The sequence below is a fragment of the Bacillus rossius genome, chromosome 12 (genome assembly GCF_032445375.1).
Source record: "Bacillus rossius redtenbacheri isolate Brsri chromosome 12, Brsri_v3, whole genome shotgun sequence".
NCBI classification, from domain to species: domain Eukaryota; kingdom Metazoa; phylum Arthropoda; class Insecta; order Phasmatodea; family Bacillidae; genus Bacillus; species Bacillus rossius.
Genome location: NC_086339.1, coordinates 26,984,114 through 27,010,000, shown reverse-complemented (window position 1 = coordinate 27,010,000; position 25,887 = coordinate 26,984,114). Strand labels below are relative to the sequence as shown.

At 38.6% G+C, this 25,887-nt stretch overlaps 1 protein-coding gene across 2 annotated transcripts in view; it reads left to right on the top strand.

The window, feature by feature from the left end:
• The window catches only part of LOC134537752 (uncharacterized), a 132,869-nt gene that overhangs the window by 60,959 nt on the left and 46,023 nt on the right, over window positions 1–25,887 (top strand). For both annotated transcript variants that reach the window (XM_063378522.1, XM_063378520.1), the window contains exon 13: window positions 17,600–17,729. In XM_063378522.1, the coding sequence (XP_063234592.1) occupies window positions 17,600–17,729 (130 nt within the window). The remainder of the gene's footprint in view (window positions 1–17,599; window positions 17,730–25,887) is intronic.

Genomic DNA, 25,887 nt, shown 5'->3' with positions numbered 1-25,887 from the left:
GGCATATGTGAGGTTTTTGTTTGAACAAGGCCAGCCTTGGGGATGGTAGAAGCTGTATTTTCTCTATTTCTTTCGGAGAATCGTAAATTAGGTAAATTATTAAAAATAAAACATTAATCAGTAACATTTTTTAAATTTTGGCCAGGGGAAAATCAGGTTAAAGCCAGGAAAATTTTATAACAGATTTGTGCAGACACCCTGACAATGATTTCAGCAGGAAATAACTTTGTTCGCCAAAGAAATCTGCTTGCACACCAATTTTTTTTAAAACTACAACTATGTCGTTTTACGGGTCCTGTTTTACTCACACGTAACTTAGCTTTTTTTTTAAATCTGTGGCGGACCCAGAAACAAACGAAAAAAAGGGGGGTTAAGTTCAAAAACTAAGTTTTCCAAAGTCCCCTTTTCCCCTTCCCGCTAGAAAACGTTATTTTATCTTAACTATATTTCGATCAGAAAATTTCCTCAACGTCTCTTTGGATCCGCCTCCGGTTGGTCCTCGGAAAACTCCAAGTTGTTTTAATAAAATTAGAAAAAGTTAATTGGGCGTGTATTAGGTATACATATAAAGTATTCTGGCCTTATTTATAAATGGATGGCCAGTTTCTTAAGTGTTTTTTTAGTTACACTTCTTTATGGAAAAATGAGTGAATTTTTTATGATGTTTTTATAAGTAATTAAAATTAATAAACTAGAATAAACATTCAGCAAATTGTTTTTTGGTTTTAATTATTAATTAAAATCCATCTCAATTATTTTACTAAATTAAATAATTAATTTTACACACATGATTATGTTAATATTGAATACTGAATATTTATTTCGATAATTTTGCTAAAATAAATTTCAATAATAGTTCAGTGTCCTAGATAAAAAAAAAGAAGTATAACTTAAACGCCTTAAAAAAATCATTGAGCTGTGGAGCAGTAAGTGGAGGAGATGTTTGGATGCCCATTGAAATACGCATCCTCCTTTCTGACGTAGGTCAAGGCGAGACACTTCCCCGCTCCGCACTCAACCTCTCTCCCCTCTCCCTGGTTCTGGCTTGCTTGGATGCAGGCACGTGGGAAGTGTTCCGTTACGTGCACGAGCCCACGAGGAAGGTCTTGCGCCGACACGCAAGAAAAGTCCGGGCGCATCGTGCGCGGCACGACAACAACCTAACTCCACGGTTATTTCACGTCGTTCAATTATATATGTAAACAAAAATAATATTCATTGACCCAATCATGGTTCATACATCCTTGGATGAGGGCTTATAATGAAATCATCTCTTCTCTATCTCAATATAGTAATGAACAAAAAAAAAATGGCTATCTGCGTCTGTTCGCTTACATCTTCTAAACTGCACAATGGTATTTTCATGAGGTTTTCACCATCGTTTAGAGAATTTCTTCCGAAAGGTTTATGTGTATAATTAATTCGTATTAAATAGTATAGAAATCTTGATATTTTGTAATCAAGTCGTACAATGATGTTTTTAGGGCGCTGACTTGTACATGGCCGCTACATAAAATTAATGGACTTTTACGAATTATTAAAATGAAAATAATCGTCGTGGGAAAACACTGGGTTCGTAAATGGATAGCCCAATTAAAGATTTTACTACACAGTTTTATTGATTGCCAATATTTACATCACTAACAAATAATCTTCTAAAAATGCCTAATAATCAATTACACTGAAAAATGTTTATTCCCCAGTCACTCAGTTTTTACACACTGCACACCTCGCTGGGCCGCACCTCTGGCGCAACTCTCACACCGCAGCACTCCTCGTGGACCTCCGTCGCGGGGCTCCGTCGCCGCACTCCGCCGCCGCCGTCGCACTTCCCTTCGCCGAGGATCCGCTCGACGCTTCGCTCAGAACTTCGCTCTGGACTCTCGCCGCACCCGCGGCACTATCGCCCAGACTATCGCCCCGGAACTGAACTCTCTCGCTGAGGATCTCCGCCGCACCCGCGGCACTATCGCCCGGACCATCACACCGGAACTGAATTCTCAACTCAACTCGGAGGCCGGCGTCCTGGGCTTATACAGGCCCAGGCGCCACTTCTAGAAGTCGCGAGCGCGGCTGGGGCCAGTAGCGTCATTCCGCGCCGACCCGACGCCAGATTTATCGAGATAGGCGTAGGCAGCTCGCGTGACGACCCGCGGAACTCCCAACAGCTGCCAGGTGTCAGATAACGGAGTCGAGACAGAGTGTCGCGTGGGGAGTGGAGGAGGAGGGGAAGCGACAATCCTTGTAATCCACCAGGCGCGCGCGGCATGTCTCACGTTGCGGTGGCCACCTGACATCAGTAGCCGTGCGGGGCCGCCAGCCAGCCCCGAATCCGCGCGCACCGCGGCCCTGCTCACGTTCGTAACAGTACTATAGAATTTTAAGTATTAATTGCCATACAGAACAGTCCCCGATAGCATGTGTCTATCTTATGACGACCCTCAGTAAATATTTTTATCTTTAAAAATTTGTTAAAAAATTACGAGTTATTTGCGAAGCTATGACGACGCAGCTTGGCAGTAACGTGGGAAAAAAAAGGTTTTGTTAGCAGTCGTTGCCAGCATCAAAAGATGCTGTAGGAAGTGTCGGAAATGAACGGGTGATGCGTCCAAGTGACCGATGATTGGGATCATATTACTTTTTGATGTGTAAACATCCCAGCTCTCGGTACACGGCATTTCGTGGGAGTAACTTCACGAGAATGGAACGGAGGTCGCACGGGACGGAAATGTGTAATTACAGTGCCGAAGTCGTTGAGATGGTGGACCCGCGTGTTAGCAACATAAGCCCGAACACAGTCACTTTCATAAAAGCATTAGGGCACGTACCTTAACGTATTCGTGGCGTACTAGTTACGCCGCTTCAGTAAGACGCGGCTCTGGGGAGCGTGTCGAACCTTCGAGAGAGGTAGAGAGGTGCCGCCGCTAATGGGATTACCGTGTGGCGGTAATGGAGGGACGGACTCTACTTGCATCGCGCCCCTTCTGCAGGCTGGCGTGCCTGCTGGTTTCCAAGCTTCGTAACAGTACATTTTGCAGTACTTTTATAAATACATTCATATGCATCAGTAATTATATAAGATTTGTCTATAATATAAACAGCAAATAAAAAAAACTGAGTTCTCAAGAACATTTACCCGAATACAGTAAAGACGGAAATATTTAATGACTAAAATTCCGTATCTAATTACATACCCGAAATAAACCAAGTCGGATTAATTGAGCCACAAACGTTGGGTTGAAGTAGATTTGGCTAATTTTTAACCGTATTTAACTGCGTATTTACACATCGCACTATGATGAAAAACTGTTTTACATTTTTTTTACCACTTTAATATTTATATATTGTCTGCAAGATCTTTGAAATTGTAAGAAAAAAATTACATTTAAAGGGGATGTACTAGCAAATTAAACGTTTCTCCCCTTAAGAACCATCGCTGTTACGGCTTTGCCTTGCCCACTTATCTGCAAAAAACACTTCTGTCTCTCTCACTCGAATTGTAGTTTCCTAGTCTCTGCCGTCGGCCTCTGTAAATGGCGCTGTATAAACAAGGGCAGGTTCTTAGCTTTGTAAAATGAAACATTTGACTGCAGAATAAAAGTAGGCTTCTTTATGGAAAAACGAGGTTGCATTAACGTCGAAAGGATTAGGGTCTCCTTTCACGGCTAGTTTGGCAATGAACACAGCATTGAAATCAAAAGAGCCTCTGGACATTAACTGCCCTTAAAAAGCAACATTTCGCTTTGTATTTCAGTGTTATTTTTGTCATTAAAAAAACCATTTTGATGAACCAATATTCAAAATTTTTCTGGGTTTGGACCCCCGGACCACTTTAAAATTCAAAGTCCTTTGTAAGTTACTGTTTATTTGGGGGTTATGATTTTTGGTTAAAGGGGGTGAGGGTTGGAATAGCACTATCATCATTTGGAAGGGGGGAGGGAACCCCTGTTGGAAACATCAAAAGTTCAAAGATCCCACCTTTATTTTTGAAAAACAAAAACACGTCTGCCAAGGTAAGTCTGAAGAACTGGAGCGTGAAAACATGTTTCCAGAACCCGTTCCAGCATCAGACACGCTCATTGCATAGCGAAAATAACGTTAGTCGCGATAAGAGATCTTCGTCGGTAGAGGTCTAATGTCTATTTATATTTTGCGAGTCATTATTTTGACTTCGACAGAAATCCTGACACTGTTTATATATACATAACAAAGGGCGCGGTTACACGGGAGTCTGAACTACTTCAGGTGAACATGTTCAGCTGTTGAGTGCGGTTACACACAGTCTGAACATGTTTCGTTCGAGGCCATTTCTCATTTAACTTAAACAGGTTGGCAAAGTAGTTCAGATCGACATATCTTCTACATTAGCCTCTGATTGGCTGGTTAGAATATAAACAGTCTTTTGCAGAAATTCTAGATGGAAAGTGTTTCTGGCACAAGTTCGAGTAATATTTTACCGAATGCAACAAAAAAACCAACAGATAATTATACATATTTTTTAATTTATCCTGACCTTAATTTTCTTAAAACTGAGATAGGTACTCTCGCTCAGAAAATAATAAAAAATAAGTTTAAAAATTTTACTGTGCATGTTTGAATTCCCGATTTGTAAAAAAATATTGAGCAATATGTAAACACATTTCATTTCTGCTGATAATGCTGTATAAACAAGTGAGAAAATCCCGCGTTTTCTGGATGCAATTAAAAAATAGAGATCAACAACACAGTCATTCGTTGACAGTAGACAATCGGTTTTAGAGCTAAACACACTTTTCAGCAACTACCGTGTAACCGCACACTTTCGCGTTTGTAAACGTGTTTACTTAAACATGTTCACCTGAAGTAGTTCAGGGTCCCGTGTAACCGCGCCCAAAAGTTTCCTGAACACATTCAATTCTGTCACACCTCGAATTCCATTAAGAACCGTAGGTCTGTCTCAATTTTCAGAAACAAAAAAAAAACAAACCTTTAGCCTTGTCGGGGAAGTGATTTTTTTTTTGGGGGGGGGGATGGGGTGGAGTGAAAGGGGGAAGCTGCTCTTAGCGTGCACGGCAGCCGAAGTTCCTAAACAAAAGAAGGTGAAATTAATTCGTACCTCGTTAGTGTTTTATTTCATTTATCTTCTCGGTCGCGACAAATGAAAAAAAAAAAATAAAAAGCTGCCTTCATAACACGGCGAAAGAAACAAAAGAGAGGCAGGTACTGTTTGGAAATTATGCATTCATTTCTGTGTAATCAAGTTTTGAAAATTTCTCTCGGCAAAAAAAAAAAAAAAAAAAAATCTAATTTTCTACACCTGAATTTTTTTTTTAACAAGCGATGATAAATTAAATTATAATGTGCGTATTATGAATTGTTTTGTAGAATGGCGAAGTTAAGCCGTTATTTCAAAATCCCCATGAAGCCACGGCAGAAGGAATAATAAAACTGTTGCTAGCTGCGTTCAGGAGTTTAAATGATACCGAAGTGCTTGATTTAATATTTTAATATTCTCGACTCTTGAAATTTCAAAGATTCGTTCTGTAACGAATTTTTTTTTTCCTTCGGACATTTGACTATGAATTTAAATTCAATGAGCGTGGAAGTTTAAAGACACAACCATTTAAAATTTTTTTTTTCATTGTATGTGGACTCAGGATAGTTTTTTTCTTACCAGAAGTAAATTTATTGTTTTGATTTACACATACACGTATTACCAAGTAGGAAGTAGCAATCTAAATTATGTTACAAGCAAACCCAATTTGGGTTTTGCGCCTGCCTTTGCCTGGCAGGTATAGGGGGAGGATTCGATTATTCCGTGGGAGTTGACCATGCGACAATGTGTACGTACACGTAAATCAGTCTGCATGCCGTCGGAAAATTAACCAGATACGCGCAACATGGGTGCGTTAGGATCGAACGGGCGCACAGAGAAAAACTGTTTGTTTGAATGAAACACATATTTGTTTTTTATATGGTGAACAATATATGCTGTAACAAAATATATTTTTGGCGCAGCCTAATTTGCAAGTAACCAAATCGATTTGTTACACCTAACAAAATATAGAGTTGAATTGACAAAATCATTTTGTTAGGTCGTCGAAACGTTCCCTACTACAAAATTTTCTTTGAATCAACAATATATATATATATATATATATATATATATATATATATATATATATATATATATATATATATATATATATATAATATTGATCAACAACTGCCATAACCTTCAAAATTGGTCGCTACTAGCCGTTTCAACAATATGTATACACAGTTTAACGTACATTTTCCTATACCAACTACACAAAGTATCGCCAGCGTGACGTCACAATGTGTTGGACGGAGAGAGATAGCTGCACGAAAGCACAACGCTATAGTTTCACGACGGAAACGAACAAAGCAATTGGTTGGCTGTATAAAAGTAGCGCATCGTTCGCTGTGCGGACAATCGCGCGTTTTTTCGATCCTCGAACTCAAACAAGCGACTGGAACAATCTCTGGCAAGTTCCAAACCCACCGGAATTCATTTTTTCTTTCGGCGCCTGCAGCGCAGCGTTGCCAACATTACGGGGATATTATTTTTAATTTTTTTTTTACCTTCTCAGAAAGTAAGTCGCGAATGCAGATCTAATAATAGGCTACAACATTTGTGGGCTGTCATAATACAAGTCAACAAAGAAAAATAGTAATATGGTTTATTGCGTTTTTTTTTTTTTGCTGCCGACAAGCCGTTGAATGTCAGTGTGCTCTACTTAATAAATTTCGACCAACTGGCAGTTATTACAATGATTTGAAATGCTGCTAGTCAATTCGCCAGAAAACGCCAGTTCAATCATAACTGCTGAGTTTAACAGCACGTCTCTTATTCTGCAAAAAAAAAAAAAAAAAAAAAGAATACAGAAAGACGATGGCTAGTCACAACTTTTAAAAGGAATTTGGATTGGAATTTAATTTTTTTTTTCGGTCATTGAACTTTGAAAAATTTCAAAATAATGCCACTAATACCTTCAGGGCGTAATTTTTGTTCAGGGAATTAGAAAATCTAGGCTACTATTCCCCACACTCCCCGGCACTAATGAAACTACTATAAACAACATTCAATGAAAAAAAAACTGAATAGGGGAAGGGAGTATTAATTTATATATCATGTATATTTATAATACTCACGCACTTTATCTGATATTTTGTTTCAAAAAGTGAGACGGAAGTAATAACCCATCACCGCTACAATACCAGTGCCGTTTGATCGGGTTTCGCACGAAGTAATAGTAAAAAAGGACATATTTTCCAGAATGCAATTAAGATTCAAATCAGTAACAATCGTTTCGCACCCACGCTAGTGTGGAACTCCACTCCATGGAATTGGATTCTCGTGATTAGTATTTTTTTTTTTGGAAGAGAAAAAAAGGAGGGAAATTGTGGTTAAAAATAGGCTAGTACTAGTACTATTACTAGTAGTAACAGGGGATGTTAACGATTTCAACTCTTATTTATGTCTAAGAATATATATTAGTTCATTTATCACACAATTAATCTTGTAGCCAACTGATATTTTACTTCAGCTAGGGTAATGACCGAATATTAGTATGCGTGGCTTTAAATAATTTATAGATAGTAAAATTAATTTATGGGAATTAACAATACGTCAAATGGTATTAGTTAATTTAAAATTAAGCTATTAGAACATTTGTTTCCCAATTTTTTTTTTGGCAAGGAGATGAGAATTATAACTTGTATGCTGTAGGTACACATCCAATACAGATTATTTACACGTTTGTACATATTTGGAGACTCATGCGTTACCTTATGTCTTAAAAACAAGTTGCAAGAGGCAAGTTGACAATTTTTTTTCTGCCTTTAAAAGTTTTCGGAACACTTCTACTTCTGATATGGAAGGCGGGAACGAAGGCCGAAACGGAACAAGTTGGAAGTTGGGCGATGCTTGCGTTGCATTTTTTTTGCGTCATGCGTAGGTTATAAACAGGTATTTGAAAACGTCGTTATTGATCTTATTAAATTTTGCGTTTTTTTTTACGTTTCTTTATGGTTGTAGGCTAATCGGAGCATGAAGTTGAAATAGGATGAGGTGGGAGGTAAGTCATAAAGGCAGGATGTTGCGTCAAATTCGTTATTATTATTTTATTTAATGTTGATGATGATTTTATCATCTTCGGTTGATGGTTTGGATTTCGGATCCACATAGCCATTACTGCGGCGAGATGAAAACATCGCGGAGAGATGATTCTGCAGTGGTCAGACGTCACCTTAAGCTTTGTAGAGCTGAAGGGACGGCAAAACACCCTGAACCAATGCTTAGAAAATTTTTTCTCCTCAAATAAAAAAAATAAAAAATAAAAAAAATCCCTCTTCCCGGGCGACAACTTCGAATCTCTACTTCGAGGAACTGGAAACAACATCCAAGGCCTTTTTTTTTATTTTTATACTCCGCTGGTCACGGCACGTTTTCCTACACTGGACTTACGTGTCCTGGGCGAGTAACGGAACGCCACGCGAAGACTACGTCGTAGTTTTAATCCGACCGAACGGATGTATCGGCGATATCTCAACAGTTTCTTGTTAAAGTTATCCGACGGTGCACTCGTCGTACTGTTTTTTTTCCCCCTTCCTCCTCTCCTTCTCTCTTTCCATCCTCTGATACTTCGTCGGTCGTCTCTTTTTCCTACTCTTCACGCCATTAGCTGAGACTCGGCGGGCATTGCGTATTCAGTACGTGACGCGCCCCGCGCGCGCTTTATAAGTTACGTACGAATGCACAGGAATATATGTTTCTTCTCCCCCCTCCTTCTCACAGTGCTTGCAGTCTGGGCGAATGAAGCTCTCACGACTGTTTTTAAGGACATCCGTCTCGTGCGATTATTTATTTATTTTTTCTTCCGGCAGGCAAAGAACCAACGTCTGTTTCAATATCCACGTGTGAGTCCGTGTATGTGTTACGAACACGCCTTTTTTTTTTTTCGATTACAGCTGAAGCCGGCACACATTTGATCCATCTTTTCCCGTGTTCAGTGGCGGATACATGAATTTATTTTCGGGAAGGTGTAGGAAAAGTAAAAAAAAAAAAAAAAAAAAAAAAAACTTACGTAAATAAAAGGGCATTTGGTCTGATCCATTATCAATCTCAACATGCCTCGCTGACTTTTAAGTTTGTGATCCCAGGTGTTGTATCAGTTCATCTCGCATCATCAAAAACAAAATACTGCCTTCATAACTTCAAGGGGGGGGGAGGAGGTATATATCCCCCCCCCCCCCCTTTTACGATCCCTGGCCTCCTGCTTTTACAACTGGTCGTGATTTCAAATTTTACCGTACGAAATTCGGGAAAAATCGTTTTACATATTAGCTTGAGAACTAAGTAGATTTTATTTAATAAAAAAAACCTTCCACTTTTTGATGTGCAAAATCTTACCTCTCGCTACACGGCATTTGGCAGGAGTAATTTCGTGAATGGAACGGAAGTTGCATGGAACGGAAGTATGTTACCACGGTTCTGCCATCTGTGGCGGATGGCGGCAAACCAAAGTTCACAAAGCCAAATGAAAACTTTTTAGTATTAACTGTTTAATGAATTTCAACAAGGTGGGCAGTATTGTAATAAAATTCCTTGTTGAAAATCAGGTCCAAAAGCCTGGATTTGGTATTTTTTAAAAGTATTTTTCACTTTTATCGGAGCCTTTTAAATTTGCGCTCTCAAATCCAATAATTTGATAGTCGACGTAGCTGCATCCAAGATATTTAGTCGAAAACACAATTTGCACATATTTATCACGCTCGGCGTTATTTTAAAGAATGTACGTTAAATTTTGTGTCCGAGTATTTTTTTTAGTCATTTTTTAGCAGTTTTTTTTTTTTTACAGCCAGTAGGGTATACATTTTATGGACGATTAATTACGCCCGTAACAGTGAACATTCGGTAAATGAACGAGTGCATGGTACTTAACGTCCCGTCAACATCGAGGTTCTCATAGACGACGAAGGAATGTGAGAAAAGAATGGAGCATGGACGGAATGCGTGGTAACACAGGGAGTACCGCGAGAAAACCCACAGACTCTTGGCAGAGTTCCCCGGGAATCGAACCTGGAACGTCTCTGGTGGGAGGCGGGTGATATGAAAACTCGTCTATCGTACACCGTTAAATCGTTCCACCTTAAATTTACGAAGAACGCTGATTACAAATTATCCAGGGACTTTCTTCGTAAATTTATTGTTACCTTCGTTAATTTACGGTTAGAAAGTTCTACTACTGGGAAATACAATACAATAATCTTGGTATATAAGAAAAAACATGCAAAAACTGATTACGACGCATGCAAAAACACACTTATTTCGTCCACGTGTGCGTTTAAACCCGTTTATACAGAAAAACGGAGTTCAGAAGTTGAAATACGATGCAGTTTCTACGAAGATACAATAATCTGAAATTACGAAGCACTCTTCGTTAAATAGAGGTTAAATCTTAGTTGAAAAGTCCGATAATTTGCTGTAGTTTTAACAGTGTAGGCCCTGATCTACTTAACAAATACGTTGAAATTGTAATTTTGGTTACTATTGTGTCTCTGTTACAGAAAAATATGGCCAAAAATTAGACGGTCAAGTTTACGTGTTTGATTTTTTATTAATTTTTTTGGTGAGGTTTGAGCCTTACGCATCGCAGTGTAGTTGTTTTCATTTTAGTTTAGAACGGACTTCATTCTATAAACGTGACTGTGTCTAACGGCGGTGATTATAATTTATACTTATTAACAATTATAATGCACGGTCAAACACTTCTTCCGAAATGTTTTGGGTGTTTCAATATGGGTATATGAGTAAAAAGAGACTTCAAATAGGTCATAGCATACTGTCAACGGACAAATCTTAACACAATGTTTGGGAATGTATAATTTTTTTTATCCATTAACACGTTACTGTCTAGATAATAAACGCTATTAACATATCCCCCCAGGAAATGAATCTGTCAGTAAAAAAAATATCTGAAATGAATTTATTCAAACATTAATTTTTTTATCATTAATGGTTGTTAAGTTATGATAGGTATACCAATGTGCATGTTTGTAAGTAATATTTAAAAAATAATAATCACTTCAATTTTTTTTGCTAACGCCAGCAAAATATAAAATAAAAAAAGTTATTTGCTCGTCTTTTAATGAATTAAGTGCCTGGTGCAGATGCGGATATGGCCTTTGACCGGTTCGCGGGACCTATGACGTCAGGCGCTGATGGTGCAGTGTCTGACCAGAGCTGGCGAACTTATGAGTCAGATTGGTCAGACTGCACCATCCACCATTTGCATCTGACGCCTAGAACAAGCTTCCCCAAAGACAGACACGAGTACAAACAAACTGTATGCGAAATCGCGGAAAAATAATTTTCTTGGCAAAAAAAAATATTTATTAAATTCATTATCACATAGTTTTGGGCACCATTTCGTTTCATTTGTATCAGTTTTTACGTTGAGCTAGTTTTGAAACGGAAAATTAAATATAATATTACAAGTAGGTCAGCTTGTAAATACGATATTTGAAAAAAAATTCTAACGTTTTTATAATTTAAATAAATGTATTGAAATCCCATATATTCATATTTTGATTAATGTTCACATTGTATAAAGCTAGCGAGATGTCTCATGGTGTCCTCTTTATATTATCATGTAAGCAAGCTGCACCAGTGAGGCACGTTTACAGACAACGTATCAAGCGGGATTCATAATGTCACAATGTCACGACGGACACGTCACACTCAGTAGCCAACGGAAGACAAGGTCGCCGGGACGTCAGCACGACGCAATACGCACCCCGACGGCCCGCAAGGAATAGATTCCATTTCCGATTTCGTCGTGTCGTGCCGCCCGACAGACAGCAAAACGAAAAACGGAAAGCAAACTTCAAAAATACTTACCCATTGGGCAAATCTTCATGCTGAAAAATTTAAATTTCGTTTTTACTTGTGGGTACACTTTATTATTTGTAGCTTTACTTCATCCTTTTTATATAAATACGGATATCATCGTGTGTATAGTCAATGTTGTTTTTGTAGATTGGTGAAGATTAAATTTAAGAATGGACGAGTTCGCGAATAACTTGTAATTAATAAAATTCAGGCTCATGGTATTCTGTATGACATTGGGTTGAAGAATAACAGAAATCAGACAGAAAAAAAGAAGGTAAAGCATGAGCTGAGATGGCACGTTATTTTTTTTCTCTTCCACGCTGTTTTTAGAGCATTCTATACCGCATTTTGTGGGAGTACTTGGCTTGGAACGATTTGCGGACAGCCAAATCAGAAATCGTCGCGGTTAATCTTGTCGTGGTTTTGTGACCCTACGCTATTTAAATATGTCGTGCTGGAACGCTGTGCGACAGTTTGTCGGGTTTGTCGTGAGGTTATTAGTCGTGGTATTGAGACTTCAGCTTCAGACAGCATGGTAGAACACAACCCGCGAACCACTTTTCAAAAATGGCGACGTCTGTGCACTTTTTAAGTACGCGATTAGCATGTGCATATTCGTTTACTTGCACGCACAAAGTACTTCACTTCCGTTTCACTCACTGCCCCCTTGTGACGTCAATTGCTGGTACGAGTATGCATGGGTGAGTATGTACTTGAGGCGGATTCGGAGGCTACAGCGGAAGCGATATTTTACCCGCTTGGCTCTGGGCCCGCTACGTGCTCTGGAGGTTGTGTCTGAAGAGTAGGGCAGGGGTGGGGGCGGAGGGGTACCACGTGCCCTCCTTGCCTTCCCCTCCCCTCTACCATGATGCCCAAGATTCACTGAACCCCGGTCAATCCCGTACAATCCAAAGTTCACCGTTAGCTCGTTAAACTTCGTGGTTGTGTTACAAAAAAAATAAATACAAGAACTACCATTTTACGAGAGTTCTTACATTTTTCGCGATTTTTAGAGAGTTTTGAAAGTCCCTGACTTAACTTAACCAACATTTCGTTGTAGTTAAGAGCACCTAGACGTAAGAAATCTACTCTCCTAATAATCAAAATAAATAAAGAATAGATTTTTTTTGAAAAGTTTCCTTATGCAACATAATTAAGTTTTACATTCACAACATAAAAAAAAATGTGTGCGTGAAGTCCACGCACGACATAAGTGTAACGTATCGCTTATTTGTTATAGATATAGATAAATTATTAGTAATTTTTTTATTGAATAAGAGATAATTGATAATTGCTGGTATGGCCTCAAATAAAAAAAAAATGCATTTTTACGCGCCCTGCACTCTCGCATCCATTAACTGGCACTTTATGGCACCTCTTTTGGCGGTTTATTCCCACGTTGCCTTTGATAATATTTCTTATCTGCTTCTGCCTTTTTATTATTTTTAGGCATGATGTCAAATCACGATCTCCAGATGAATAAAATGAAAGATAAAAACACCCCCAAACGAACATAAATTACACTTATAAAGTTCATCTCACTAATCTGTTAAGTCATTTTGAAATTTAAAATCACCGTGTTCACATAGCAAAAATAAATTACACTTTTAAAGCTAACCAATTAAGTCTATACGCCTTTTTTTTACGTTTTCAATCGCACTATTCTCATGAAAATGAATGATACTTATAAAGTTAATTGCACAGATCAATAACTCTTTTCCATAGGAATAAATAAATAGCAGAATCTTAAAATAAAACAAAGGTAATATGGTAGCGTCATTCGTTAGCCGTTACGAAAACTGAGGAGTGGACTAAGCCGCGTTACGAGGATTCCGTAGCATCACTGCTGCGTAATTTCTACCTATTTTTTGCAGTCTCCTCTTTCGGCCGTTACAACTTACATATAGCATGCTCTGTTACGTACCTATACCCCCCCTCCCCCCCAAGTCTTCCCATTCGACCGCTAGCGCGTGCGTTGAAGTGGAGTCGCCGCTGACGCACTCTCCTCCTCTGAGAAGCCTAAGATGTACATCAAGTTCTGTCCCTGCCCGAACACGCCCGAATATTCACCTTCGGCCAACCTCGGGATTTGTTTTATTTTTGCGCAGGAAAAATGAATTCAAATATTAAAAGTGGTCGGTTAGGATAGCTACATTAAAACCCTTTAAAACACTATGGACGGTTAGTTAGGTTAGTATAGCTACATTAAAATAAACAGAGACATATAAATATATATAAATAAACCCGAGGTTGGCCGAATGTGAATATTCGGGCGTGTTCGGGCAGGTACAGAACTTGATGTACATCTTAGGCTTCCCTCCTCCTCTACCGGTTCCCCCACCACATGCCTAACTATTCCTTTCATGCCATCGGAATTTTTTTTTACGCTCGAAAATTGTAGCCCCCTCAGCAAAGAAGATTCAATTCAAACACTATGGATGTGTAAGCTAGTAAGAAGTGTAAGTTCACTCATAGAGTGATGGGATGTGTACAAGTGTGCAAGCATACAGACGTACTCAGGCGAGCGCGCATGTTTGTGAGAATGGGTGCAAGAATTCAGTCGCGCGAGTATGATAGCATGCTGTTACATGATCATGCCACCATCGAGCGTTGCTGCTGCCATCTTGTGTTTTCGGCGAGTAATTCGCTAGGTAAAAATATTGTGATGGCCTACATAAGTTCTCGCAGCAATTTTCGTTACCCTGCGATGACGTCATAGCTCCGACCTACCTTACTGGTTGTTAAGGTTTTTTTTGACGTGACAACGTCTAATAAATCGATGAACGCCGGCTGCACGCACGGAAAAGTGTCCCGTTACGCTCATTGTACGCTTGCACCGCATCTATCTCTCTTCCACTCGATTGAAACAACCATCGATTTGACTTTTTTGAGGCACATTAAACTTGAAACACTCCCATTCGTTTCCTACCTTTCCTATGATCGTCCTATCCTTAACAGAATAACACAGATTGGAAGAAGTTAAATAGCAAACATGTATAAAAGTTATAGTTAAAATAATCTGTTCGTTAAAGTAATAAACATATTTGAATTAATGAGTGCAAATAAAAGTAAATTTATCAATTAAATTGTAGATTTAATTTCACTCCTTCTTTGTATCCATACAAAATAGTGATAATTCAATAAAAATTATTCAATTTTATTTATAAAAGTATGCAATAATTTCATCAATGTGTTGTTATGACGTTGTCACTTTAAACTATCGTCCGTAAACCGACTTTACAGACAACCAAATTTTTTGTAACGTAACTAAGTTTATGTTGTAGGAGGGATCAGGGTAAGGGAGGGACCTAGTTGAAGCGTATACTCCTAGCCATGCTGGGATATGGTCACATGCATCGTGTGCTATGTGCGGAGATTGTTTAGCCATGGCAGCTATTGAATCTAGATTGAAACTTTGTTGATTTGGGCCCCAGGTTAAAACTGCACAGACACAGGGAAAACCACGGGCACAGGAGAATACAGGATACAGCGAATGGTATGAATGAAGGGTAGGTCGGGACTGAAAAAAGTGTCTACAATGCGCGGGTTTGGCACTTAGATTCACGTCATCGTAGATGAGCGGCTACGCTCACCACCCACCAAGCTTCCAGCAACACCTAAACATTGAAATAAACGTTGAAGGAAGAAAGATAACGGAACTTACAACTAGGCCCTTGATTAAGAAAGACCCTGCAGATTACTGAAGTGAAACTTTCTTTGCTGATGGGGTTACAATTTTTAGGGCGTTACGAAAATTCCGATCGTATGAGGGGAATAGTTAGGTACGTGTTGGGGGAACCGGTAGAGGAGAGTGCGTCAGGGGAGAGGTAGAAATGACGCAGCATATTTGTACACTTGTATACTTACGCACTTGCACACTTTACACTTGCACAGTTTCACATTTGCATACCTGCGCAACAGCATAATTTAGCGCTCGCGTACTTACATATATATATATTTTTTATCTATGACCGCAGCCAAAAATAATTGTGTTTCCTATAACTTATAATATAATAAATAAGAAGTTTTACTTCTATTGCGCGTAGACTCCAGGCACACTTTTTTTTCATTGGCGCACATTGCTTAGGCTATACTTATTGCTAATTATTTTTGTATTATGATTTATATTTTTTTTTATTATTTAAATTTTATAGTTATTCTTTTTCTAACTAACTACTTTCTACATTCTAACTAACAAATTTGGAATTTTTTTTAATGCATTGGTTCAGATTAGGCATTTACCAAGCATCCAAACGAATGAGAAAATAGCCTAATCTCAGAAAAAAAAATTTCAAAAAATTGAGACTGATTTAGGAATAGTGATCATATTTTAAACGAAACTCTCATTTAAAACAATGTTAATGATGGGTTCAACTACTACTAGCGCCGTTAGTTCGCAGGCCGCAGCGAGTTTCACTGAGGTGACGCAGAATGGTGGTTAAGTTGCCAGACCGATCTATACGACCGTGGAACGGAGCGTTATAGATCGCTTCGGTTGAAACCGAAAACGAGTGAACCCCCCCCCCCCCCCCCCCCCTTCACACATACACGGTCCTCATACGGATCCCATTAGGTTTTGTGTTCTCTTCCGTACACTCAGCAGTGATCGTGGATATAATGCAAGCTGTTGACATGCTGTTTCTCTATATAAAAAAATTTAAAAGAAAAGGATTAATATTATAATTTATTGGGAGAACCTTCTCAACACTTTACGGCATGAATTTGGAGCATTCTACCCCATTTTCAATTTTTATTTACTTCAGAATATATCAGGAAAAAAAAAAACTGAAAACATAAAACAAAAAAAAAATAATAATGGAGATCCACTCGCCATCGGGCTAAAACAAATGAAACGCGCGTGTGTAAACGCGTTGATTGCTTTCCGTTATCCCGGACACGTGCTCTATCTCACAGAAACCTGATGAAACATGTACGTGTCGAGGGAATATTCGGTGCAATACTGTTTCTGTTGGGTGCCGAACAGAAACCGAAGCAACCGTTTCACACTAGTCGGCAGCGACCGGAAAAAAAAACCCGAATGGGACCGCATCACGTGTGTGAATACGGGCCTTGCGGGAACCGCGGATTATTATTTTTTTTCCTAACCTAAATTAAAACTAAGTGTGTTGGGGAAGGTTCCGGGTTAGGGAGGGAGACTAAGTGCGTCTCAGGCCGAAGCCTATACGCTCTAATCATGCAGGGTTTTAAGCCATGCGGGAGAGGGAGCATGCATCATGTGCTAGGAGGGGGATTGGCCAGCCATGGCTGCGATTGGCGCCATGACTAACTCCCATCACTGACTATTCTAGGTTAAAAACTAGATAAGTTGGGCCCAGGTAAAACCTGCATAGACACAGGGAAAACCCTCTGCACTGTCATGCGGGATGCAAAAATTTAATGCATTAATTACATGCGGGTTGGCTACGGGAATAGAAGGATGGCTCAGGAAGAAGAGTTGGAAGAGTAGATAATATCTACTAAGCAAGGGCGGGCACTTGGAAATTTTCGTCCGCATTGGGGGTTTTGGGCATAACTGGTTGTTAATTGAAAGAACATAATTATATGACCGCAGCAGCCAGGTTGCCCCGGCCGCGGCGGCCATGTATGTCCGACACATTGTGCTGCCAGCCTGGGCATGCCAATCATTATTGCACGAATTGCGGGTCCGCTCGGGCGCCTGACCCGGGGTTGGTGAATCTCAAGGCGGCCGCACTTTCTCCGAGGCCGGCGGACAGAGCAGCGCTTCCCGGCAGACGGACGGCCAGACCTCCGGGGGAGACAGCGCAATCTGCAGGGACGTCGCCGCGTCAGCCGCTTCGCTCGTCCGCTCGAGGTAAGTCGCCTTCCTTCGCCCGTCTCTCAACTGGGAAACCTTTGTTTTCACAGACGAGAGAGCCAAACGTCCGATCGTGCATCTTCGGTATTTTTTTTCCTTCGTTGTAAATAAATATGGCGGTGTTGATAAAAGGATACTAATGGTCGATTAGGTTAGGTTAGCTACATTATAAATACTTTAAAACATTGTGGACGGTTGATTTGGTTAGGATAGCTACATTAAAGATACTGAAAAAAAACATGAACTTCGGGGAAGTTCGGGTTTTGACTCTCTCGTCTGTGAAAAGAAGGCTTCTCCTCTAAACTATCTTCAACGTTAGTTGATTTTTTTTTTTTTTACGTGTAACCTCTCGGCTCTCGGTATACATACAGCAGTTCGGTGGGGCTAATTTCCGAGAGTAACCACGGTGCTGCCATCTGTGCCGGATGGCGACGAACCAAAGTTCACAAAGACGAAGAGAAACTTTACAGTGTTAACTGTTAAATTGGCAGTATTTAAATATAATTCCATGTTGAAAATAGGTCCTAAGCAGGTGTTTTGTATTTTTTCAAGTTTTTTTTCCAACTTTTATCGGAGCCTTTTCATTTCTATAGTTTTTACATTTCGCTCTGCAAATAAATGATTCTATAGTCGATGTAGTTCTTCCGGCAGCGAATTCTATCGGTGGGTGCGTGAACTACAATTTGCGTTATGTATTTATCACGATCAGCATTATTTAAAAAAAAAATTCTGCGTTAAATTTTGGGTCAGAGTTTCGTATTAAGGACGGTTTTACGCATGAAACATTCTAAGAACCAGTGTTCTGCGTTGTATAGGAAGGCGCAGATAGAATTTGTAGTCAAATGCTCCAGCTCGAAATGAAAGGGGTCGCTTGTTAAAGTCCCACACAGGACAGTTCGCTGCCTGGCGCCTACACTGTTAAAAAAGTTCACCTTCATTATATAAGAAAAAGGCTGTTTTCAAATAATCCAGGGATTTTCGTTGGCTAACCTAACCAGTATAACCTTCGTAGATTTATGGGTAATGTTTTCACCCACGTTGAGCAAGGATCCGCATGAACTATTTCGGTATGCCAACAAAGAAAAAAAAATTCAAAAAACTTTTTAAGTTAATCCTTTTTCCCCTCACACTTGCCTGTTTGCAGCGGAGCACGGAATTCAAAAGTTGGAACACGACGTAGTTATTTTTTTTCTTTTGCTTTACAAAGATTCAGCCGTCTGAAATTACGAAGTACCTACTCTTCGTTTACTTCAGGCGATTTTCTTCCTTAAAAAGTACGCAAATTTACTGTTACGGTTTTCCGTAACTTGAAAGTTTATAATCATAACTTAACAATGTATTATGATGTGTTTTGAGGTTTTAATTGAGCGAGTCACAGAACTTTTGTTTTTATTTTGAAGCATTCGAATCAGTTCTGGCCACATCGTCGTGCGATGCACTGCGCGGGTTGTGTACTGTGATAGCGGAGAGGGAGCAGCGAGGAGTTGCTAAGTGTCGCGCGAACCTCGCCGAGTCCCGCAATACACGCGCCGTCGTGGAATGTCTGGAGCGGAGCTGACGTCGAGTCGATGCTCGACGGAGCTCGGCGTCCCGACGCTATCTGGCGCCGGGACGTCGACGGGGCGACGCCGGCCGCCGGGACGTCCAGGGACGTCGTGACCTGGTTCCTCTGGTTTCAAACTGTCATCCGGCTGCCCTCGCGGCAGGGATGCCAACTTGGGGGTTTCCCCCCCCCAAATTTAGGGGGAACAAAGCTGCAATGCTGTTTTTTTTAGGGGGTAAATTTATTTAGGGGGATTTTTTTAGCGGGTACATTATTTAAGAAAATTTTTGAGGGCGTGAATTTAAAGTGCATATCTTGAAAACAAAGTGAAGAAAGAACAGCAACACAAGTGGCGAAAATAATTTCAGCTCTCAAACAGGGTGTACAATAAAAACTTTAGAGGTTTTTTTTTTTTAAATCTAAATCTAGGGGGATTTGAAGTTTGTCCTAGGGGGAACACTCTGTAGGAGTTGGCATCACTGCCTCGCGGCACAGCCCGCTACTTGCTGTAGCAGCAGACTCCCTCTCGCTCGTGGCGATGGTCGCGGTGTAAGCCACCCGTAACAAAGAAGAAAAAAATCGCCAGTCAGTGGTTCGTAGCCCTTCACCGTCAGTATGACCTTGAATTTGTGTCATTTTGCTCATTTTTTTTGGCACACTTTTAAGTCCCATTTCCCCCATAGTACCTTAAATGCTTGTTTGCATGTATAAACATTACGTGATACCTTAGGAATACCTTCTTTCAACCAGTCAAAACCAGAATGTTCCAATTGTAATAGACAAAGTACAACATTAATTTTTCGAAACCCTATAATACACACATTTTCATACGTTTTCGTGTAGAAAAATTAGCCTAATTTCAATATGGCTGCCAATAAAAAAAATTTTAAAATTTGTTTTGTACTGTTAAATAGTTGGTACATCTATGGTGTAAAAATAAAAATTTAATAAAATAGTCATGCAACCCGATAATTTAAATTTGTGTGATTTCACATGGAAATGGAATGACTCAACACTGTTATTCTCTTAACAGCGTAGAGGCTAAGATACGTGTGATGTGCGAGCCAGTTTCGCACTTAGCGCCCCCCCCCCCCCCCCCCCCCCCCTTCATTCCCACAGGCCGAGTTGGTCGTTCCAATTTACAGTAGTTTATTATTTCATGACTTTTCCCCGTTGATTTATTCCAATAGCTGGCTTTCATTTTACGTTTCGTCCACAGGTATATACTGAAATACATGCTGTTTCCAAATGGTAAAGGTTGTGTTCATTACCGATGCAGCCTTAACGAAAGAATCCTTATATTTCGAGGCTTCATGCCATGAGAAATCAGCCGTGAAAGAATATCAAAATTATTTAGACACCAACAGAACCTGGTGTATAATCTACTTAATAATACAAGTCTAACACTGGCTGAATGACAGACAGCGCACAGCTTACACCGGTGGGTCTAGATCCATGGAATTTTGTATAGGAACTCCTTATATAACGTAGGTAGCACCAAGAAAGATTTTTTTTAAAATTAATCCTCTAAGGGGGTTAAATAGGGTATGGCTTGCAAGGAAAAAAAAAAGATAAACACAGTCAGCATCATCGGTAAAATAACCCCACGATTAGACCGCGTACGAACTTTTACAGGTACAGGAAGTTTGGACGAGCTTCGCTGATTCGCGAGTGAGGCTTTAGGCGGAATCATAACAGCGCTGTCGCCTCCGTCCGTCCGTCCGTCCTTACGTCATACGTGCGTCGGTCACGTGACTTGCAGCCAATGGGTTGGCCCGAAAAATTCTACCCGTCAGTCGAAAGCTTGGCAAGCTCTTTAACTTTTGACGGACGGATGGATTATATAAATGGTTTTGACCGCGGCAGGCAATTGTTACAATCCAGGCCTGCGGTGTTTGTAAAGGTCGTGCAGATGTTTTGTATAATAACATTGCGGGTCTTAAAACTCATTTCTAAACAACGTAATCAAGACTTCAAATTATTTTTCTGAGGAAATTATAATACAATACATACATAAACAAGACATAAATAGCAAACAACATCTAGTCATACAAATCTCCGGGGGAAAACATGGATTGTTGGCAGCACTTATTTGGGAAAATATTCCGACGGGCGGATGAAGTAAAGTTGTAAATCGCTTGGCTGGATGGGTGGCGTTGACGGACGAAAGGGTTACGAACGGAGGCGACGGGCTATAGGAATTCCGCCTTAATCATATAGGATGAGTCATAACTCGACCTTGTAACTTTGGCTGCAAGTTTTATCATGAAAACTAATTAAGAAAAAATGCACGCTTTATGTTTGAAGTGTTTCCCAAGGCTTTTGAGTATGAGTTGAACTGGTTTATTGCAAATAATAACGTATTTAATATGGAATACTAAGAATCTGAATAATGTTTAATTGAATAATTTGTCACTAACATAGTGTAAGATAGTGACATTATTTACCACAATTTCTGTACCTGTTTTCCCCCTAATTATTTCAATGACATAATTTTACGTCAACGACAAGTTTTGCGAGGGTTTTACAATTTTGTTCAATACATATTGATCATATTCTTGGTGTTCAATATTAAATACTTTCCCTTTTATTTGCAATATTAAGTTGATCAGCTCCAACTTCAATTATGATACCAGCCTTGAGGAGCACTTTAGACCATAACACCATAGTAGTTTACACGCATTTCACGCATTTCACTTATTTCTTCGTGATAAACCCGAAGTCGAAGTTTATTGTTCATCAGATGCATCCTTAATAGGCTTTAATTAAAGTACTATTTTAATGTATTTTTCCATATGTAAATAGCATTTATGAACCTAATAAAATACGTTAGTCAGTATCTAGGTAATTAATGGAGTAAAATCAAGGCTCGTCACTTAAATATTTCGAATATTTCTACGTGGGTATTATTTATACAACGAAAACTAAGCTGCAGGTAAATTTTTCCTCATTTTTTTAAAAATGGAAAGTCAAACTGCTTGATCTTATTCTACTTTGTAGGCTCTAAAACAGTTAAGTTTTTGAATATAGTTTATGATAGTAGCCTGGGTTGCGTCTATATAATTATAAACTTAGACATAATAAATATCGCAATTTTTACAAATTACTTCCAGACTGATACAAAAAATTAAAGAGATGGAAAATCATTGGCTGAGATTATTAACGGAAAATTCGGACCAGGTGGTAGAAATGAGGAAGATTTATTAAAAACTGAGAATTCATTGTAGTACGAGAAATATTACATACACTTTAAAGTTATCATACATGCTAAAGTGTAGAACCAAAAGGATTTTTCAAATTTCTTTTTGCTAATACAAAACTTTATCTCAAAGGGTAGGAAAAAAATAGTGGCTTTAACGACAAAATTTCTTTAACTCCCATAGAAGGCATATAATCAAATCGGTTCAAAGTTATATTTAATACGACTATTGGTTGAAAAAAAATTGGTCCTTTTTATTTTGACGCACAGAAATATACCTTTTTTTTTTTTACTTGTTTCGCCTTTTCAGAAGAGGTATTTTTCAACCGGGAAGGGGGAGGGGGGGGGGGGGGACGAAAATGCAGAAACTGACTCAGCGTTCGCAATTAATGTTTCTCTTCCACACGCAGCATTGTTATCGAAGTGACGGCTCTTCCGGGCGCCAATCAACTCCTTTTTTTTTCGGGTCTATTTGCCGAAATCGCAAGGGGAAAAATAAAAACCCTTAAAACTTAATCGCGAAGCGCGTGAGACTGTTTGTCATGCCAGCAGTTTTATTTAATTCTGCTCCTGTGTACGCTAGAAAAATTTGACGTGTATTCTCTAATATTAATATTAGTTAATATTAATTAATTAAATATTTTACACGCAGACAGTAGTTCATTGGTAGAATGTCTGACGTAGAGGGAACTCGTTTACATTAATAGACTAAAATATATCATTTTTTATTTCTTTATTTACTCGCCTTGTTTTTTTCATGTGGTGAATTTAAGGCGATAACGCATTTTCTTGCACTTAACTACAGGGAAAAATACAATAATGTACTTACACCAATAACACAAATATTACTTCTAAAAATATTTGTAGAGTTTTTGAACCGTTGAAAAAAGACACACGTTAAAGAATGAATGGCATAAATGTTACTAAACTTAATATGTATTATTTATTAATGAATTTTTATTCATATTATGCTCATAAATAATGGTTTTATTTCATGCTTGGAAAAAAAAAAGGGGGGGTGAGGATATACACTAATGTAAAAAAAGGAAAAAAAGAATACGATTTACAAAAAAAACTTATGTAAAAAAAAGTATATAAGAATTCTATCAGAATTTTCAAAATATTGTTGATTTTTTAGAACTTTTTTTAAATGGGTGCATTAATTTTTGCAAGTTTCTAAGCCACATTTATTTAACCCCTTGTCTAAGGCCATCTAGGCGTTAATGTTAACTGAAATAATTATATGTACACATGTATACATACACATTTATACACGTACACACACACACACACACACACTTTAAAGTACTTTGCACATGCCGATTGTTTGTACCATATAAGAAATGCTAGGGGAAAAATTAGAAACATTCACTCATGTCTTTCCTGTCTCAGTAGGGAGACCTATTCTTGTTGATAGTAAACTTTGTCGCATCGCCGCCACTGTTCTAATTCGCAGAAAATTTAGAGTTGTGTTTAGAAGTGGACTCACTAGTCAATGCACGAGTGGAGGGACGAATTGCTGTGCCCATGATAATAAGTGATTTATGACGTGTTGTAGTAAATGTTTGTGCAGTAATGATACTTTTACAGTGTATTCGATCCGTAGTGTCATAGGTTGGCAGAGAGCTGTAGAGTGAGGGAACCGGGAACTGATTGTGTCTCGTATGACGTGACTTAACAAAGCGGGAGTCAAGTGTGTAAAAAAAAAAAAAACTAAATCTAGAAATAGCATACGACATATAAGGAACATTTTTTTTTTAAAAATTTCAATTGATAAGGCTATCCGATGAATAAAGTATCATGTGTGACATCGGGCAATTCATAATAACAATTTAGTCCCAGAAATTTCCTCCATACGATGGTTTATTATTTTTTTTTTGTCAGCAGTGTTTACTGTGATGTCCTATAATTGTTTTATTAAAAATAAAAAAAACATGCCTGGAGGTTACACAGTCTGTATAGAAAAACAGTTAATATAATTGTCTTGAAAAAATATTATATGCTATAGGGCATTTAATAACTGACAAATTAATAAAAAAAGAAAATGTGAGCGAGTTTTCCAGTACTCGTCAGTGATATGAAGACATCTAACCTTGGTAACGATCAAATTCATGTTTATCGTGCTGCAAATAAACTTAAAATATGCGTTACATGTGTTAAATTGCCGTTTCTTGTGTAGGTAATGAACCTGGTTAGAGAAAACCACGTGGCAATGTTTTGCATTGTACAATGCCGAGCGTGATAAATTAATAATCGCTTTTCGAGTTCGTACTTTCTTCACCCGCCGTTATAATTCTCTGCATGAATCGTAAACGTTGATTGCCACCATCACGCGCAGATTGCAGCACGAAACAGCGCGAAACAGAAGGAAATTTTAAACTACTATTAGAAACGGCCCCGATAAAAGTGAAACCCTCCCCAACTCCCCTGGAAAAAATTCTTAATCACAGCTTCGGATCTGATTTTCTGCAAGGAATTTTACTAAAACACTACCCATCTTGTTAAAATTCGTTTAACAGTTGATACTATAAAGTTTCCGCACAAATTAGATGACTGTAAACTATAAACGATTATTAAAGGATAGTTATATTTTAATGTTTTCAATTTTGCAATACTTATGCGAATTCAGGGACATTAATTTCCTAATAAACGTAATAAATTTAATTTTAAATAAAAATAAAGTTTATAGGCCTGCCTAGTATGATATGACCATTCCAATGGACTGACATATCCATGTAATAATATATAACAATAAGTTAAGCAATTGAAATGTATTCATAGGTATTTGCTTAAAGCACAATTTGTATAATTCAATGTTCTATTATTAAAAAAAAGTAAGGAAAATGTTTTTCGTTTGACGAGATTTGAACCGCGTCAATTTATCATACTGCGCTATCGGGGCAACTGGGATTTGGAAAGGAAGCAACAGTGTAATGCCCATTTTTTTTAAAATTCAGATTACTTTTTATATGACTATTTTAGTTCACCAAATATATTTCAGGGTAGTCTCACTATCATAAAGTTTTATTTGGCACACCAATACGTTTGGCATGTCCCCTAATGTTTACGAAAGTGACTATATACGAGTTTATGCTGCTATATGTGGTACCGCCATATTTGTGTCACATTTCCATTCATCGTCTTCCGTTCCATTTTCATGAAATTACTCCTACCGAATGTGGTATACCGAGAGCCAACATGTTTACATATGAAAAACTTAAAACTCATGTTTAACAAATTTTATTTATTTTTATGTGACCGATCACACAATACGCACAAACTTTTTTGTTTTGCACGAAAATATGTCGATCTGCTTGGAAATGAAATGCATATGGATAGTTTAAGTGATGTAGTTCTATATTCCGCGTGTAAAATTATTGGAAGTGCTTCGTATGCGTCACGTGGCGATTGCA